This window comes from Acanthochromis polyacanthus, chromosome 8 (genome assembly GCF_021347895.1).
Source record: "Acanthochromis polyacanthus isolate Apoly-LR-REF ecotype Palm Island chromosome 8, KAUST_Apoly_ChrSc, whole genome shotgun sequence".
Taxonomy (NCBI): Eukaryota; Metazoa; Chordata; class Actinopteri; family Pomacentridae; genus Acanthochromis; species Acanthochromis polyacanthus.
In genome coordinates this window covers 24,355,945-24,372,784 of record NC_067120.1, presented here as the reverse complement: position 1 = coordinate 24,372,784, position 16,840 = coordinate 24,355,945, and the positions used below count along the sequence as shown (strand labels likewise).

At 39.4% G+C, this 16,840-nt stretch overlaps 2 protein-coding genes across 2 annotated transcripts in view; one reads left to right on the top strand and one right to left on the bottom strand.

The window, feature by feature from the left end:
• LOC110968593 (nuclear factor of activated T-cells, cytoplasmic 3-like) overlaps positions 1–11,153 on the top strand; it is a 37,791-nt gene extending 26,638 nt beyond the window's left edge. The window contains 2 exon segments of the mRNA XM_022218501.2: positions 1,479–2,253; positions 10,449–11,153. Coding sequence (XP_022074193.2) covers positions 1,479–2,253; positions 10,449–10,585 — 912 coding nt within the window. The 3' untranslated portion in view covers positions 10,586–11,153.
• Positions 11,154–12,174: 1,021 nt separating this feature from the next.
• pdcd2l (programmed cell death 2-like) lies at positions 12,175–14,582 on the bottom strand. Its single transcript, XM_022218503.2, has 2 exons — positions 14,013–14,582; positions 12,175–13,329 (listed from the first exon to the last, which is right to left on the bottom strand). The coding sequence occupies exons 1-2, from the start codon at positions 14,515–14,517 to the stop codon at positions 12,719–12,721; spliced, it is 1,116 nt and encodes a 371-aa protein (XP_022074195.2). The 5' UTR covers positions 14,518–14,582; the 3' UTR covers positions 12,175–12,718.
• Positions 14,583–16,840: the final 2,258 nt, after the last annotated feature.

Sequence of the window (16,840 nt, the reverse complement as noted above, 5' to 3'; positions counted from 1 at the left end):
TGTGATGACCCTGTTGTCAGGTGTTTGCTGGAGGAGACTATTTTCTGACATGTCACAGCAAAGTGATGTCAGATTTCTTTTATTTGTCACCTTGACACCCAGAAAATGTACCAAATCTAACCTCAAAATCATGGTATGTCATCAAATTCACTTTATTCTACCAGTCTCATTTTAAAAATTGGCAAAAATTCAGTCTGCACCAGATCCTGTAAAGACAATAATAAAGTCTGCACTCTTTAGCACAGCCATAAAACCATAACAAAGATTTTCGGATATTTCAGCTGAACTGCAAGCTGTGTTTACATAGAGCAGAGAGGAGACAAGTATAGAAACAGATTACAAAAGTAAACAAGAAAAACACTCAGAGCGCAGTACTCCACCAAGGCTGCTCAGTCGTATCATTTCTGACGGGTAAGTCCTAATAAGTCTGCAGCGGTCGATTTGCAGTATGATCGCAATCATGTGATTGTCAGCAGTCAGCTTACGTAGCTTTCACTTGTCGTCAAAGTTACATTGACGTTGTTCGACTATCTTGCTGTGATACAGAAATCTTTAACAAATCCGTGGATGCAGACTATAAACTGCATCACTATCAAAATCTGTAAGGTGGTCCTTGTGTCATTTCCGATCTTCCCTGAAAATTTCATCCAAATCCTTTAGTCCGTTTTTCAGTAATGTTGTGCATAGACAGAAGAACAAACGTACGCCGATCGTCACATCACTCCACCGTGGTCCTTGGCTAAGTAATAAATTGCTTTCAGATCTAGTTCAACTTTTTGTCAACTGAAATGCACGTAAATGTTAGTAAAGTTTGCAACCTTTTTTCATTTTATGGGAAAAAATGGGTGTAAACTGACATCTGCTGCCATTTGTCCTTTTGCAGCAGTGGTCTAGCTAATGCAGTATTATCAGTTTTATCACCTTCATGGTAGTGGAGTGAATTCTGCTGTCAGAACAGCATTGATTACTTATAACTATATTTTAACTTAGTGTAGGCCTTGAAAACATGTTGCAATATAGAATTATGAACACTGTTAAATTCATAGTTATATGGACTCTAGATATATATTTTTTAATTCCAGTTTTCAGTTAATCCAGTTTTATAGTCACATAGATTTTTCTTCAGTCTCTTCACCTCCAGATCCTACAAAAAATGCATGCTGGGCACTGTTAGTGTGAATGTGGTTTGAGACACAATGTAGACTGTGTCTCTACTGTGAAATGGTACTCTGACTTTGACTAAACAATACACAGATTAAGTCTGTACCAGTGTCATGGCTTATACATTTAACAAACTTCTTACAGAATCACTGTTCAATTAGGCATCCCTAGAAACAGTATATTAATATAACTGTTTCCTTTGTGCATTGAACACAACTATCTGAAACATCAGATAGTGTTATGTGTTATTTGGATGAGCAGTGTCAATTAACCCTGAGATGCCACAGTCCTCTCACTTGTGTGTTTCTGTCTTTCAGACCAGAGTTGTGGTGGAGATTCCTCCTTACAATAAGAAGACAACTTGTCCAGTCCAAGTCCAGTTCTATGTCTCAAATGGGAAGAGAAGAAGAAGTGTACCACAGTCCTTCACCTATCTGCCTGAGGTTAGAGGTCACCTTCCGGTGGCTGCTGGAGTCAAACAGGAGCCTTGGGAGCCAGACCTAATCTCCCACAATGCACCTGGCTTCTGTTCTCCCTCCTCTGACACACCCTCCCATGACCAAGTGCTAAGTTCAGATGTGGCTTATTATGATTCCTGTGACCTCCTGGTGCGTTATCCTGCTTCCCACAATGCCCCCCGTCTCCACCACCCTCCACCCTCCTCTGTCTCCTTTCAGACCTTAATGTTTCCTCAGACCTCTTCCATCCCACTCCAAAGTACATCCATGCTTTCACAAACCCCTCTAAGCCCTCATCAGACCTTGATTGCACTTCATACTTCCATCAAGCCTCCTCAGACCTTCACCATCTCTTCTCAGACCCCAGTCCCTCCTCAGATCACCACGATTCCTCCTCAAGGCTCTTCGGTTCCTCTTCAGACCTTCACCATCTCTCCAAACATTTCCTCTGGAGGACTACATACGGGACAGTCTGCAGTTTCACAAAGCTCGACAAGTACCTTCGTAACTGCCACTGACCCACAGAAGGACTCTGTGCTGTCCAGCCCAGGACAGACGCTGAGCATCAAGCAGGAACCAGAGGATCAGCGAAATCTGGGTTCCTTGGGCCTCCAGGAGATCACACTGGATGATGGTAACTAGAATCTCAGTGTTTCATTAATTCACAAAAAAGTATGTCACTTGGTCTTTGGCTTTAGCCAGTCCTGTGATTTTAAAGAAACAAATTCCAAAACATCTAGAAAAACCTCTCAAACTATTCCTGTAACATAATCTGCTTCTGAACATTGATTCACATGATTATAACATTCATACTTTCTTTGATCTGCGAGTGTATCTGCAGCTCTGCTGAAAGGGGCTGAATAATTGAAATGACAAACAAAGAGATCAGTTTAAGGTTTTTGTTGAAGTATCAACATGTTTTTACTGTACAGTAGCTTTGTGTCGCAGTTAAAGTCTGCTATAGCTGCTGCGGAACAAGCTGTAAATGGTGCGTATTTATCAAGTCAAAAACACATAGTAGCTGTCCCCATGTTAACTGGAAGGGGAATAGATCCCTCCACTGCTGAGACACAGTCCTTCTAAAGGCCATTGAAGTGATTACAGGATTAAAATTGCATATTAAGAGTCCATATCTAAATTAAAATCAGTTGTACATACTAATAATAGCAAATCATGATGGAGTCATTCAAAGTCAGGTGCTCAGATGAGTCTCAAATCACTGACTGCTTGTCACACTAAGCACAAGAAAAGCACTCAGAGAGCACAGAACTCCGCCAAGGCTGTTCATTCCTCCATATGGCATTGTCAGAAATGCAGCATATATTTGTAGAAATGCAGCATTTTTTATTAGTTATCGATGATCAGAAATCACAGCAATATAGAATGTGGCCAATTAATACTAGTTTACCCACAAACAAAATGACCTTCCCCTGAGCACAGGCGTGTGTTATGCATGTGTACGTTATGCATGAATACTGACTCACGTGACTTAAATATGTAGCAGACGACAAGAATTGATGAGACTCAGAAACACCCCCATAATTTAATCAATTGTTCCTTGTATAATTTTTGACGGATAAGTCAGCAGCAGTGGATTTGTAGTAGGATTGCAATCATGTGATCATCAGCAGGCAGCTGGCGTAGCGTTCATTTGTAGTCCTAGTTACAGTGACGCCGTGCTGCTATCTTGCAATCATACAGAAATCCTTAACAAATCTATGGATCCAGACTATAAGCCACATGACTGCTAAAATCTAATGAGGTGGTCTTTGTGTCATTTCTGACCTTCTCTGAAAATTTCATCCAAATCCATCATTCTGTTTTTGAGTAGTGTTGCTCACAGACAGACAAACGCGTTTCTTGGCGGAGTAATAATTTGTACTTTCAGATCTAGTTCAACTTTTTGTCAACTGAAGCTCAAGTTAATGTTAGTATATTTTACACATTTTTTTCACTTTATGGGAACAGAGAGGTGTAAACTGACATCTGCTGCCATTTGTCCTTTTGCAGCAGTGGTCTAGCTAATGCAGTATTATCAATTTTGTCACCTTCATTGTAGTGGAATTAATTCTGGTGTCAGAATACAGCATTGATTACTTGGTCAGAGAACTTCTAGGGATATATTGAATAAATATATTTTAACTTAGTTTAGGACTTGAAAACATGTCGAAATATAGAATTATGAACGCTATTAAATTAATAATTATATGGAGTCTAGATATTTTTTTTTAATTCCAATTTTCTACCGAAGTTAATCTTGTTTTGTAGTCAAATAGACTTTTCTTTAGTCTCTTTACCTCCAGATTCTATGAAAAGTGCCTGCTGGGCACTGTTGGAGTGAATGTAAACTGTGTAATCTTTACACTAAAGGATTTTGTTCCTGTAAAATGAGATCGATGGTCTCCTGATGGTCTTACAGCAAACAAATTGAGAGAATGCAGCCTCACCAGAAATCAATTTCAGTCTATTTTTTTCTTTTTTACAGTACAGCTTATTAATTTCTTGATTTTACAAATGATTGTTTCATTTATGTGTTGTCTGCACTCAGGTGCTATGAATATTCCACAAAGTATTTGTAATTGTTTTAATATAGAACACTGAGGTTGCATAGAAAAATGAAAACTCTCTTGCAGCTCTGTAGGGACTGATGACGTGTTCTGGGATTTAGATCTACATGTTGGAATTACTGTTGAGGTGTGTCTTCACACTCTGTTGCTCTGTGATGTTGGTTATTTATATGTTGGGCTGCTGTGTGGTTGTGTGCGAGTCCTGTTTCTCCCTCTGATCTGGGTTGATAAAAGCTGTGGCTCTTGGTTGCTGGTCTGAATGAAGCAGATGAGGGTTAAATTTGTTTGCCGTGTCTCAGTTAGCGGGTGCCAGCTGTTGTCGGGTCATCTAACACCCCCCCCCCCCCCCCCCCCCCCCCCCCGCTCTTAGCCCCCCATCCTCCCAATCCAATTGCATTTCAGTTTGACTTTGACTGTCAGCAGCCTGATCTGTCCCAGCTGGAGAAATATAAGCCTCTGTAACACACTGAGGCACACTGAGGCAGTATGCACAGCAGCATGTACAAATCATTGATGGACCCTAATACTGAGATCCCTGAGCTCTTTGGTTTTAGTTTAAATTGGCATTGGCATGAATAAATTTGGGCTTTACCGTCACATGTTAACAGGTTCACAACATACACAAAGTTAAGACTGATGGAAATGTAGAAGTAATCCATCCATTCATTATCTATACATTGCTTAATCCTCATTAGGGTCACGGGGTGCTGGAGTCTATCCCAGCTGACTTAGGGTGAAGGCAGAGGACAGCTTGGACAGGTCACCAGTCAGTGTAGAAGTAATGCATTATAAAAATAAGAAAAGTACTCAGAGAGCCCAATTCTCTACCAAGGCTGCTCATTCCTTGTATCATTTCCAACGGGTAAGTCCGCAGTGGTGGATTTGTAGTAGGATCACACTCATGGGATCGTCAGCAGGCAGCTGACATAGCATTCTCTTGTTGTCATAGTTACAGTGATGCCATGTTGCTATCTCACAATGATCCAGAAATCTTTAACAAATCTGTGAAACCAGACTACAAGCCCCATCACTGCCAAAATCTATTCAAATGGTTGTTGTGTCATTTCTAAACCCAGAAAATTTAATCCAAATCTGTTTTTGAGTAATGTTACGGACAGACAGACAGACAGACAGACAGACAAGCGTACGCTGATCATCACATAACTTACTAAGCGGAGTAATAACGCAGTGAGATAACACTGAAACAATGCCATTCTACTTCCTGCAAATACTTTGGATGTGTCAGTCAGTTTTTACAATTACTGGTGATGCTGGAGAAGATCAGTGAGGTTGGGCAGTGTCAGCTGTAAGGTTTTATATGTAAGAAGTTGAGTTTGATCTGTGTGTTATAAGGCAGAGCTGTATGTAGATTCAGATATAGTTAGGCAGCATGATAGTGATGATTGTTGACAGGGGTGGAAAATGTAGTTGTTATTACAGTTATTTTTCAATGTCTGATTACTGATAGAACATATAAAAAGAAATTATGTTTTACTATAGCTTAAACTACCCATCAGTATACAGTATTAAAAATGATGCCTGCTTTTACCGGCTGCAACTTGATTCACGTGATGCTCTCACGTAAATACATTAGTAACTGTTGGCCACTATTTCTGAAGACATTTTGAGTGCACCAGTGCAGCTACTGCTGTTTAAATATATATAATTTATGTAATGTATAGTTTGTATCAGTGCATATAGAACTTTAAGCATATTTCACATACTCTGATGGTCAATTTTGACTGTCTAGCATACTTTTCAGGATCCTAATGACTTCCTATAACGACGAAATGCCTTTTATTTGTTAAATCTGGCTCATCAACTTCCTCCTAAAATCCATGCCAGTATAGTTACAAGATGTCAGATATTTTAATATACATACAAATGTGTGTAACTTTAAAAAGCGTGTTTTATTTTCCAAAGTCAGAATATTTGACACACCCTGTTAATTTCCTTTAAATATCACTAAAACATACCGAGCTTTGCAAAAGTTCTGTTACACGGTTTCATGATCTTTAGAGACGTTTACATGTCGGAGTGAAAAATTCCATTAAATAAACTGAAAGTTCTACTTTATAGGCAGGTGTCATTAACACAAATTTGTTCTCCGGTGAAGTTGTATCAAGATGGAAGTCAAAAGAGTTGAGATATCTGCTCTCCTTCATGCTGGCCACAACAAGTCTGACAGAGCCAAGCAGCTGAACATCAGCCGGATGACCGTCCACAGAGTCGCGGAGAGGCTCAAGAATGGTGAAGACCTGAAAGATTTTCACCATTCTTTAGCCTCTCCGCGACTCTGTGGACGGTCATCCGGCTGATGTTCAGCACGAAGGAGAGCAGATATCTCAACTCTTTTGACTTCCATCTTGATACAACTTCACTGGAGAAAAAATTTGTATTAATGACACCTGCCTATAAGGTAGAACTTTCAGTTTATTTAATGGAATTTTTCACTCCGACATGTAAACGTCTCTAAAGATCATGAAACCGAGTGTAACAGAACTTTTGCAAAGCCCGGTATATGCATATTTTTTGTATCTTGCCATATTTGAAAAAAACTCTGGTGACATCCTGTAACTACCAGGTTGTCTTCTTGGTTATAGAATTGAAACTTTGAAGAAAAGAAAAATCCAAGTTACAGCAGAGTTTCTCACTAAGCTCTGAAAATGGGTAAAGACTTTTATTTGGAAGGCAATAATACAGATGTTTTTTTTCATCAATATATATGAGACCGAAAGAGACAGTTCTGTCTGGTGAGCTCTTTTGAACATCAGGGAGCTTCTGTTTTGACAGTCTAGCACAGGGAGAAGTGTGAGGCAGTGTGTTTCATTTTTAAAAGTCAACATATTTGAGATTCCCTGGTAAGCCTCTTTTCACATCTCAAAATCTGTTTGAAATTTTTGATATTGTAGCGTCATCAGTGCAACATGTCAACGTTTAATGGCAGATTACGTTAGCTCACATATAAACTTCCTCATTTTTATTATTCTTGTGAGTGTTGTTCCTGTTTCATAAAAAATAAATCATCCAGCCGCTATAAATCTTCAAAACACCTGTAAAGGACTCTTATTTAGAAGTGTAGCACATTTCATTATTGTCCACTAATCTAAAAATACATTATCCTAAATTGCCCATTCTGCATAAATATTGTTTGTACATTTTGATGTTGCTCTTTGTTCTAAAGTGAAAGATCTGAGTACTTCCTCCAGCACTAATTGTTGAACTGTTGATGTGTGTGTTTGCCTCGTCAGCTTCAAGTTTCAGAGCAGAGATATGAATAGACTGAATGGAGCAGAGATGGAGCCATTTGCTGCTCTGCAAATAAACACAGCAGAGACCATCTTTTAGTGCTGCTGTTAATAATAATAAACATAATTTTACACCTCCACTGAGAACCCAGTCTACACAGCATGTGTCCTATCCCACAGTACTCGTTTATCAATTATGTATGAGAGTTTATAATCAGAAGATGAATTGTAGAGCGTTTAGTAAGGCCAGTTTGTCCTTTACAACCACACACAAACCTGTTGAAGCAAAAGCCAAACGCTCTCAGCTGCACCCTCATGTGGCTGTACATGGAACTGCAGCATAGAATCCAGATTTTAAATATTGTCACCTTCCTAAAATAATAGCCAAAGTCATTTTTGATGAAAGTTACTACGTATTTTACCTAAATCATGTCCTCACGATGCTGGCCACCTCTGGTAAAATCGCCTTCATCCTCAGTTGAACAGATCATGTGATTCTAACCTTGTGGTATAATGGCCTAGGTCAAGGTTCAGTATGGTAGTGCAGTTTTTTGTGTTTTCTGAAAAAAAATACTTGCGCCAATATTTTAAGAGAGTGTCGATATTTGTGTTGTTTCATTTCTGATCTGTAACATGAACGATAAAAGTTTATGGATTTATGGATGTGTCCACAGCTCGTCCCCCTTTGCCATTGCAGCAGGTCAATGGCAAAAGGGCCATTCCAGCCATTCAAAATGTACGTTTATTTCAGTTGTAGAGATAATTATTAATTTAGTGTCTGTCAGACATGCAAGCAAAAAAAACATTTGTTTAAAGTAACAAAGCCAAAAGGTCTTTCTTTAGGTCACTTGGTCAGGAAAAATCTGAAGTAGTACATTCAGCCTTTTTTGACTTCGCTTTGACCCTCCTGTTGTCCTCATTTACAGGCACCAAAAAAATATTGTTTCCTTGTCTGAAAAAAATCAAAAAATTCAGCAAAAACATTCCCCAAATTTCTGAAAATTTGCGAAACCTTCAGGAAGAAAATTCCAATAATTCCTTAAAAGTTTACCTTAATAGTTTTTTTTTTAAATCCCCCAAATTTGGCAAGAAAATTCTTGTAAATATTTTCAAAAAATGAGTAAAAATCTTCCAGAAAAATCCTAAAAATATCTAAAGTGATTACATATATATCAGTGAAACTTCTAATATTTTCTTTTAGAACATTCACAAAAAAATTTAGGTTGATTTTTTTTTTGTGTGTGTGTGAATGTTCTTATGAAACATTTGTCACATTTCTTTTTTTCCACCAAAAAATGTTGAAAATGTGGACATCAGAAGTTTTACTGTGAAAATATAAATATATTTTCCCCACATTTTCAAACTTTAAAACGGGGCAATTTTGACCTGCAGGACAACACGAGGGTTAAAACACAGCTTTTTGATACTTCTAAAATATTGCCTTTGGAGACTGCAATATGGATGTTGGAAAGCTTTTGTGGAATTTCAAGGTGCCAGATTTTGAAAATTATTATAGCTTAATTCTAGCAGCAAGCAGCTATGTGTTTTCTCTGCTGTTCTTTTGACTCGCTCTCTAACCTGTCGCTCTGTGTGGCTGAGGCAGACAGCTGCTCACTCTGAGCCTGGTTCTACTGGAGCTTTCTTCTTGTGAAGAGTATTTTTTCTTCTCACTTCCCACAGCCAAATTACTTACCATTCATACCTCCACTCATGCTCTTCGTTCTCACAGTTTCATCAGCCTCCACATTTCCAAAGTCCGTACCACTCTCAGTTGAACCTCATTCCAGTTTTCAGCTGCTAATGACTGGACCTCTCTGCAGCAATCAATAAAACTCACCTCATATGTATCACTCTCGTCGTTTAAAAAGTCAGTTCGAGTAACACTTCAGTACGACTGTAGCTGTTTTTAGCCTGTTTTAACAAATCATTGTGTAATTTGTTTTGTACCAAATGTTGTGATTTGCTGTACATGTAATCTGTTTTGTTTGTGTGCCACCTCTTGGCCAGGTCATTATTGAAAATGAGAATCCGTTCTCAACTAACTTTCCTGTTAACCCTCGTGTCGTCCTGCGGGTCAAAATTGACCCGTTTTAAAGTATGAAAATGTGAAAAAAACTATATTTTCACAGTGAAACTTCTGATGTCCACATTTTCAACATTTTTGGGAAACTTTGAACATTTTTTGGTGGGAAAAAAGAAATGTAAAAAATCCAGCAAATTAGCTGGATTTAGTTTGATTTTTTTTGTGAATGTTCTTAAATAAAACAGAAGTTTTACTGACATATGTAATCGCTTCAGATATTTTTAGGATTTTTTTGGAAGGTTTTTACTCTTTGAGAATATTTACAAGAACTTCTTGCCAATTTGGGGTATTTAAAAAAAAAAAACTTTTAAGGGAAATTTTCAAGGAATGTATGGAATTTTCTTCCTGAAAGTTTTTTTGCAAATTTTCAGAAATTTGAGGAATTTTTTTGCTGAATTTTTGGATTTTTTTCAGGCAGATTTTTTTTTTTTTGGGTGCCCGTAAATGAGGACAACAGGAGGGTTAAATAAAAGTTATATAAACTCAACAAAGAACTGCTCAAAGGGAATAGTCTGGATGTGTTGGATCTCTCTATAAGATACCATTTTAAACATGCATTTGTCAAGAGCGCTGCCATGACTGTGGCGGTGAATTGCTGCTAACTGAACCGAATTAAACAGTAGTGGAGCAATGGTGTCCTTAGCAGAGAATTAAGCCACACCCTCTGAGTGTGCTGTATTCTGTTGATATTGGTCTGTGATGCTTGATATAGTTCTGAGAGGCTTCATACAGAACCGTTGAGATTTATGTGTTTTGACTTTTGTTTTGAAATTCCAAACATTATTCTACGAAGGTGTCAGTCGTTTCTTTTCATGTTATTCCATTCAACTGTAGTAACTAAGCAGAAAACCAAGCATGATCCAGATTTCTGATGAAGTAATAATTATGTCTGACATAGCATTTCTGTCTCCTGGTTCTGTTTTTGTTGCAGTGAATGAGATAATCGATAGAGACATTGGCAGTCTAAGCAGCAGTGCTCAGCCCGACCAGCTTGACCAGTACCACCAGTATGACTGGGAGCACAAGTCCAGTGATGCTGCCTTGCCGTTCTGCGGAGGCCCTCAGTAGCTCCACAGCTTTCTCAGGAGACGACTGCAGTCCTTGGCAACAAAATCACCGGTCACCCGTGCACAAAGTGCTCCTAACTGATCCTCAAGTGCCTGAAAACTAGTCAGCAGCCTCTCATATCATCAGGGTACCACATCAGATTACCATTTCCTCCTCTGTCTCAGGAATTTCAGTGTGACTTTACTGGCAAACCAAAGATTTTTAAACTTTTCATAACTGTAGAACATTACAACAGGGCTGTAATTTGAATTTTACACAACTGTATCAATTGGTAATTTACTTACAAAGGCTAAAGTTGCACAAAAATAAGCAAGTCTTGTCACTATTTATTGGCCAGTAAATTTAAAAAAAAAAAATCTATTTTTGATACTCTGGATCTGGTCCCGTAAAAACTGTAGTCCTTCAGCTCATCGTGTACATTTTCATAGCTTTATTATACTCTGTGGTTTACATTTTCCTCGCTGAAATACATTAATGCTGTTCAACCTGAACTGTTGTGAAGTGAAGCTACAGACACTGAACTGTAAAAATGTACTGTGAGGTGAAAGTAAAAGAAGAATATTTGGTATTCTGTGTCTGGGTGAGTAATTTGATGACTGACAGGTGTCTGACTGACTAAGGATTTTAGAACCAACATTTCTTTTTTACCAACACATGTACTGCAGCATGTGCACCATTTCCCTGTCATTCATGTAGCAATATGCTGAAGACACCGGTGATGCTTTGTTTTAGAGCAGCAACATGTCAGGACATCATGGTAAAAGCTAAGGACTGTTAATGATTCTTAACAGCAGCAGCTTATCAAAGGAAGAAGAATGGTAAATATTAAATCACACTGTCAGAACCCTGCTGCTGCTCTGCTCAGCCTGGGGTTAACCTACCTCTGCTAATGTTCTCTTTAGAAAGCTCCATGCCCCGTGGCTTTACAGATACTTTTTGAAGTGTGTTCAAACAAGCTGAGGAAAAAATATGTCACTGATCTATTTGAAGGCAAAATTATTTCTTGGCTTTATACAAATGGACTCTGCAAAAACAAGGCAACGTCAGCTGGTTGAGGAGGTAAAGGAACCATCGCAATCAAGGTGCTCAGATCATTCTTTGGCCATGAATAACAGAATACTGACATCTTAAGTGTTAAATGACAGCGTATGATTTAAAAAAAAAAAGCATACACTACCGTTCAAAAGTATTGATCACCCAGACAATTTCCATGAAAACTCACACTTGTATTCATGTGCTAACATAATAGCACAAGGGTTTTCTAATCATCAATTAGCGTTTCAACACCATTAGCTAACACAATGTAGCATTAGAACCCAGGAGTGATGGTTGCTGGAAATGTTCCTCTGTACTCCTATGCAGATAATCCATTAAAAATCAGCTGTTTACAGTTACAATAGTCATTTATCACATTAGCAATGTCTAGACTGTATTTCTGATTCATTTAATGTTATCTTCATTGGAAAAAAGCAGCTTTTCTTTCAAAAACACGGACATTTATAAGTGACCTCAAACTTTTGAATGGTAGTATTTATAAAAGGAAAAAATAGAGGAGGTCAAGCCAAGAAAAACTCAAACACCTGAGTGTGTAAAGTCATTAAGCTGGTTGAGCTTTATTCACTGAGCACTATGATCACTAACCTCTACTTCTCAGCATCCAAATCCCTCTAAAGAATCAGTCCATCTAATCCATGGGATCCAAATGCCTTACACTACTCCTGTGTAAAGCTTACACTGATTCTGGGGTAAAATGAAGACCTCAAAAGTGATCAAATTGGTTCAGCTGCACTCTAACATGTATTTTTCAAATTGTTACTCCCCTTGGATTTTAAGCTTCATGGTGTAGAATTTTAAAATTTTCCCTCTGGCCTCTGCATCCCTATGTAGATATTAAAAATTTCTATTATATATATATTATTATTTTTAGATTAAAAATCAGCCGTTTCCAGCTAGAATAGCCATTTACCATATTAACAATGTCGAGACTGGATTTCTGATTCATTTAATGTTATCTTCATTGAAAAAAATGCTTTTCAGGACATTTCTAAGTGACCTCAAACTTTTGAATGATGGTGTCTGTCCTCTTTAACTGGGATGTTTTGATGTGAGGATCAGACTTATTGACCTTTTCAGTCATTTAAAGAGCTGCTGGTCCGGGTCTGTTTGAACAAAGCAGAACTCCTTCACGGGTGTCTCTGATCCGGGTGTCCAGCAGCTGTTTGTGCAGGTGTAAACCAGCACCGTCCCAAACTCCAGCTCTGCCTCTACACTGCTGTCCTTTCTCTGCAACAGGCTCACCAGTGCAGGCATCAGCTGCAGCTCAAAGGTCCTGGGCCCTCCACAGGAGCTGCATGCTGAAACCAGCTGAGCCATATTGGATGGCGGCTCAGAGATGAAAAGCGGCTTCCCGCCACGGCAATAGCTCATGATCTGCTGTGGACACAGGGAGATTTTCTTCATGAACCTGGAGAAGACGGCATCTCCGTGTCTGGCTCTGGTCTTCTCATACTTCTCCTCGCGGCTGAGCCCACTCTCCTCCAGCTCTCCAACCGCCACTCCCTCTCTCCTCTCGTACTCTCTCAGTAGCTGCTGAGCGTGCTCCAGGCCGTCCTCCTCCCCACAAAGATCTGACTCGTCCACCACACTGATGAAGAAGGGACGGAAGACAGCAACGTCCTCTGGCGATTCCCTCAGACTGAGGCCCTGAAGTCCACTGCTGACGTCCATCTCACTGACTGCCCCTACTGGGCAATGGAGAGAAAAAATAAACCTCACAGTAAGCACAAGAGCTTCACCTTACATATGTATATTAGAGTATGTGCCTGCTTAGATATGGAACAACACATCCCTCACCATTTTGAAAAGAAGTTATTGTTTGAACAGACAGGCATAAACACAAAACTAAGTTGTAGATTTATATGATGCATACTGGCAAGGATTTTCACTGAGGGATTCAACAATAATTTACACCAAACACACTACCAGCTATACACAAATAAATGTAAAAAATAAAGAAAAACATTGGACCAGAAGAATTTTTTATATGATGGCAGGGACGCAACTAATCAGCTGATGCATGGAACATACACTACCAGTCAAAGTTTGGACACAGCTTCTCATTTAATGTTTTTTCTTTATTTTCATGACTGTTTACATTGTAGATTCTCACTGAAGGCATCAGAACAGTGAATGAACATATATGGAACTATTTAGTAAATAAAAAAGTGTGAAATAAATTTTAGATTCTTCAAAACAGTCACCCTTTGCCTGGACAGATGGCCAAAATTGAATCAAATCTCAACAACTAGCTCTTAACAACCATGAAATGTCTCTAACAGGTTAAAAAAGTAAGAACGGCGCAGTTTTGCTTCGACAAAACTATGCAAAAATTTGTTATTTTCAGCACTGATACTTTGCCCAAACTTACCTTCTGTCTCAGGAACTGCTGCCTCCTCCTGAACCTGGATCTCCTTCTGCATATCTCCCCCCCAACCATCGTCACCTTCCTCCACCTCCACCTCCACCCCCCAGTCATCGGCGGTGTCACACCAATCCGTGGCCGACAGAGCGGCCTCCTGAGCCGCGGCAGGCCGGCTGGAAGTCTGCACCGCCGCCACCTCCTTCTCCAGAGCCTGGGTGCGGAGCACCACCCAGCAGTCCGAGCGGCCGCTGCATTCAGCATCTGTACACGCGAACAGGTGGAGGTTTCTGTGGTAAGGGGAGTCCTCCAGCGGGCAGTACACCTGCACCACAAGGGCTAACGGAGCACCGCAGCGACCACAGCGGAGAAACTGCCGGGAGATGACCGGCAACCAGTCCGGAGAACCCCCGACTTTGTTAGTCTGATAGGAGGACTGATGTCTTCTAGAGTCAACTTCTCCATCACACAGACCGAGCAGAGTGGACTCCTGAGCCGCTATGGCTGCGGCCATCACACGTGTGCTAGATTGGAGTAGGAGCCTGAGGTCCCTCACAAAAACAAGCCCGGCTGGAAACAAGTCGAAGTTGTACAAATACAGACACACACATGCAAATAATTTGGGCTTTACAATAGTGAACATACCACGTAAAGGAAAAACACTCAAACAAATGTGAAAATGAAACTTTTTTTGAAGAAGGGAGACAAAAGTTCCTACCGGACCCATATAAAGTCTATGGTCGGACCCGAGACCCTGTAGATCACACTAACAGCACATAGGTCCATACATAGATATATGTTTGTATATATCTATGCATAGGTCATTCAAGAATTGGAGGACTTTTAGGCTTCAAGATTTTTGAAGAATAAACCATCTCTTTTACAATTTTATGATACATATTCATCGGTTATAGGCAATAAACTATCGAAGGCTTGATTTTCTGAACTTACACATCAAAAGTACCATTTTTCTTCCATGTTTTATTTGTTGTTTTCTAACCCTACCCGAATCACAGTAACAGTAAAGCATGCTAATGTCAGCTTTTTCTCAGGAGTAGAGGCTAGATATTTAGCTAGCTGTTACTGCTGACCAAGAGGACAAACTTACTGATAGAAAAAAGTAAAAAAAAATAAAAAATCTTATCATTATAATATGCAAAACGGGGTTGCATGAGGCAGAGTGAGACATTCAGTCAAGGCTAACATTGTTATGAAATTATGAAAAATAGAAGAGAGGACATAGCTTTGCTCTACCCATTCTTTTGGAAAACTGTTTGATGATTTTAATTCCAGCGTATCATGTGATTCACTGTTCTTCTGTTTAAAATATTATGATGACTAATAAAATGTTCCCATAATTACAAGAGACATCTATAAAAAGGGAGGTTTAGGTTTCATTTTAATTGTTTTATTTAAGATTCAATTTGGTCATCAGGGGGGTGAGACAAGAGAGAAATGGCATTTTAGGGACAACTCCAGACTAATTTGGTATTTTAAAAAAATATTTTTCAAACATTCATTCCCAAATTACATATAGGGTGAATCATTAAAACGCATTTCTCCAGATTCACCTGAATGATTCACCACAATGAGTCTGGAATCATCACGGAGGCTAGGTTTAACTTTCAGGAGATTGAGGAGAGGACACAAGGTCTTCACAGTTATACACACGTGGACAAAATTGTTGGTACCCCTCAGTTAAAGAAGGAAAAACCCACAATTCTCACTGAAATCACTTGAAACTCACAAACGTAACAATAAATAAAAATTTATTGAAAATTAAATAATCAAAAACAGCCATTACTTTTGAATTGTTGATTAACATAATTATTTAAAAAAACAAACTAATGAAACAGGCCTGGACAAAAATGATGGTACCTCTATAAAAGATTGAAAACTATTTGACCAGAGTGACATGATTAACTCAGGTGTGTCATTTAATTGACATCACAGGTGTTTCCAAACTCATAATCAGTCAGTCTGCCTATTTAAAGGGAGACAAGTAGTCACCCTGCTGTTTGGTGAAAAGGTGTGTACCACACTGAACATGGACAACAGAAAGCGAAGGAGAGAATTGTCCCAGGACATCCGAAAAAAAATTATAGACAAACATCTTAAAGGTAAAGGCTATAAGACCATCTCTAAACAGCTTGAAGTTCCTGTGACAACAGTGGCTCATATTATTCAGAAGTTCAAGACCCACGGGACAGTAGCCAACCTCCCTGGACGTGGCCGCAAGAGGAAAATTGATGACAAATTGAAGAGACGGATCGTTGGAATTGTATCCAAAGAGCCCAGAGCAACCTCCAAAGAAATTAAAGGTGAACTCCAAGGCCAAGGTACATCAGTGTCAGATCGCACCATTCGTCGTTGTTTGAGCCAAAGTGGACTTCATGGGAGACGACCAAGGAGGACACCACTGCTGAAAAAAACTCATAAAAAAGCCAGACTGGAATTTGCAAAAATGCATGTTGACAAGCCACAAAGCTTCTGGGAGAATGTCCTTTGGACAGATGAGACCAAACTGGAGCTTTTTGGTAAGGCACATCAACTCTATGTTCATAGACTCAAAAACCAAGCATACGAAGAAAAGAACACTGTCCCTACGGTGAAACATGGAGGAGGCTCAGTAATGTTTTGGGGCTGCTTTGCTGCATCTGGCACAGGGTGTCTTGAAAGTGTGCAAGGTACGATGAAATCTGAAGACTATCAAGGCATTCTGGAGAGAAATGTGCTGCCGAGTGTCAGAAAGCTTGGTCTCAGTCGCAGGTCATGGGTCTTCCAACAGGACAACGATCCAGAACACACAGCCAAAAACACCCAAGAATGGCTGAGAG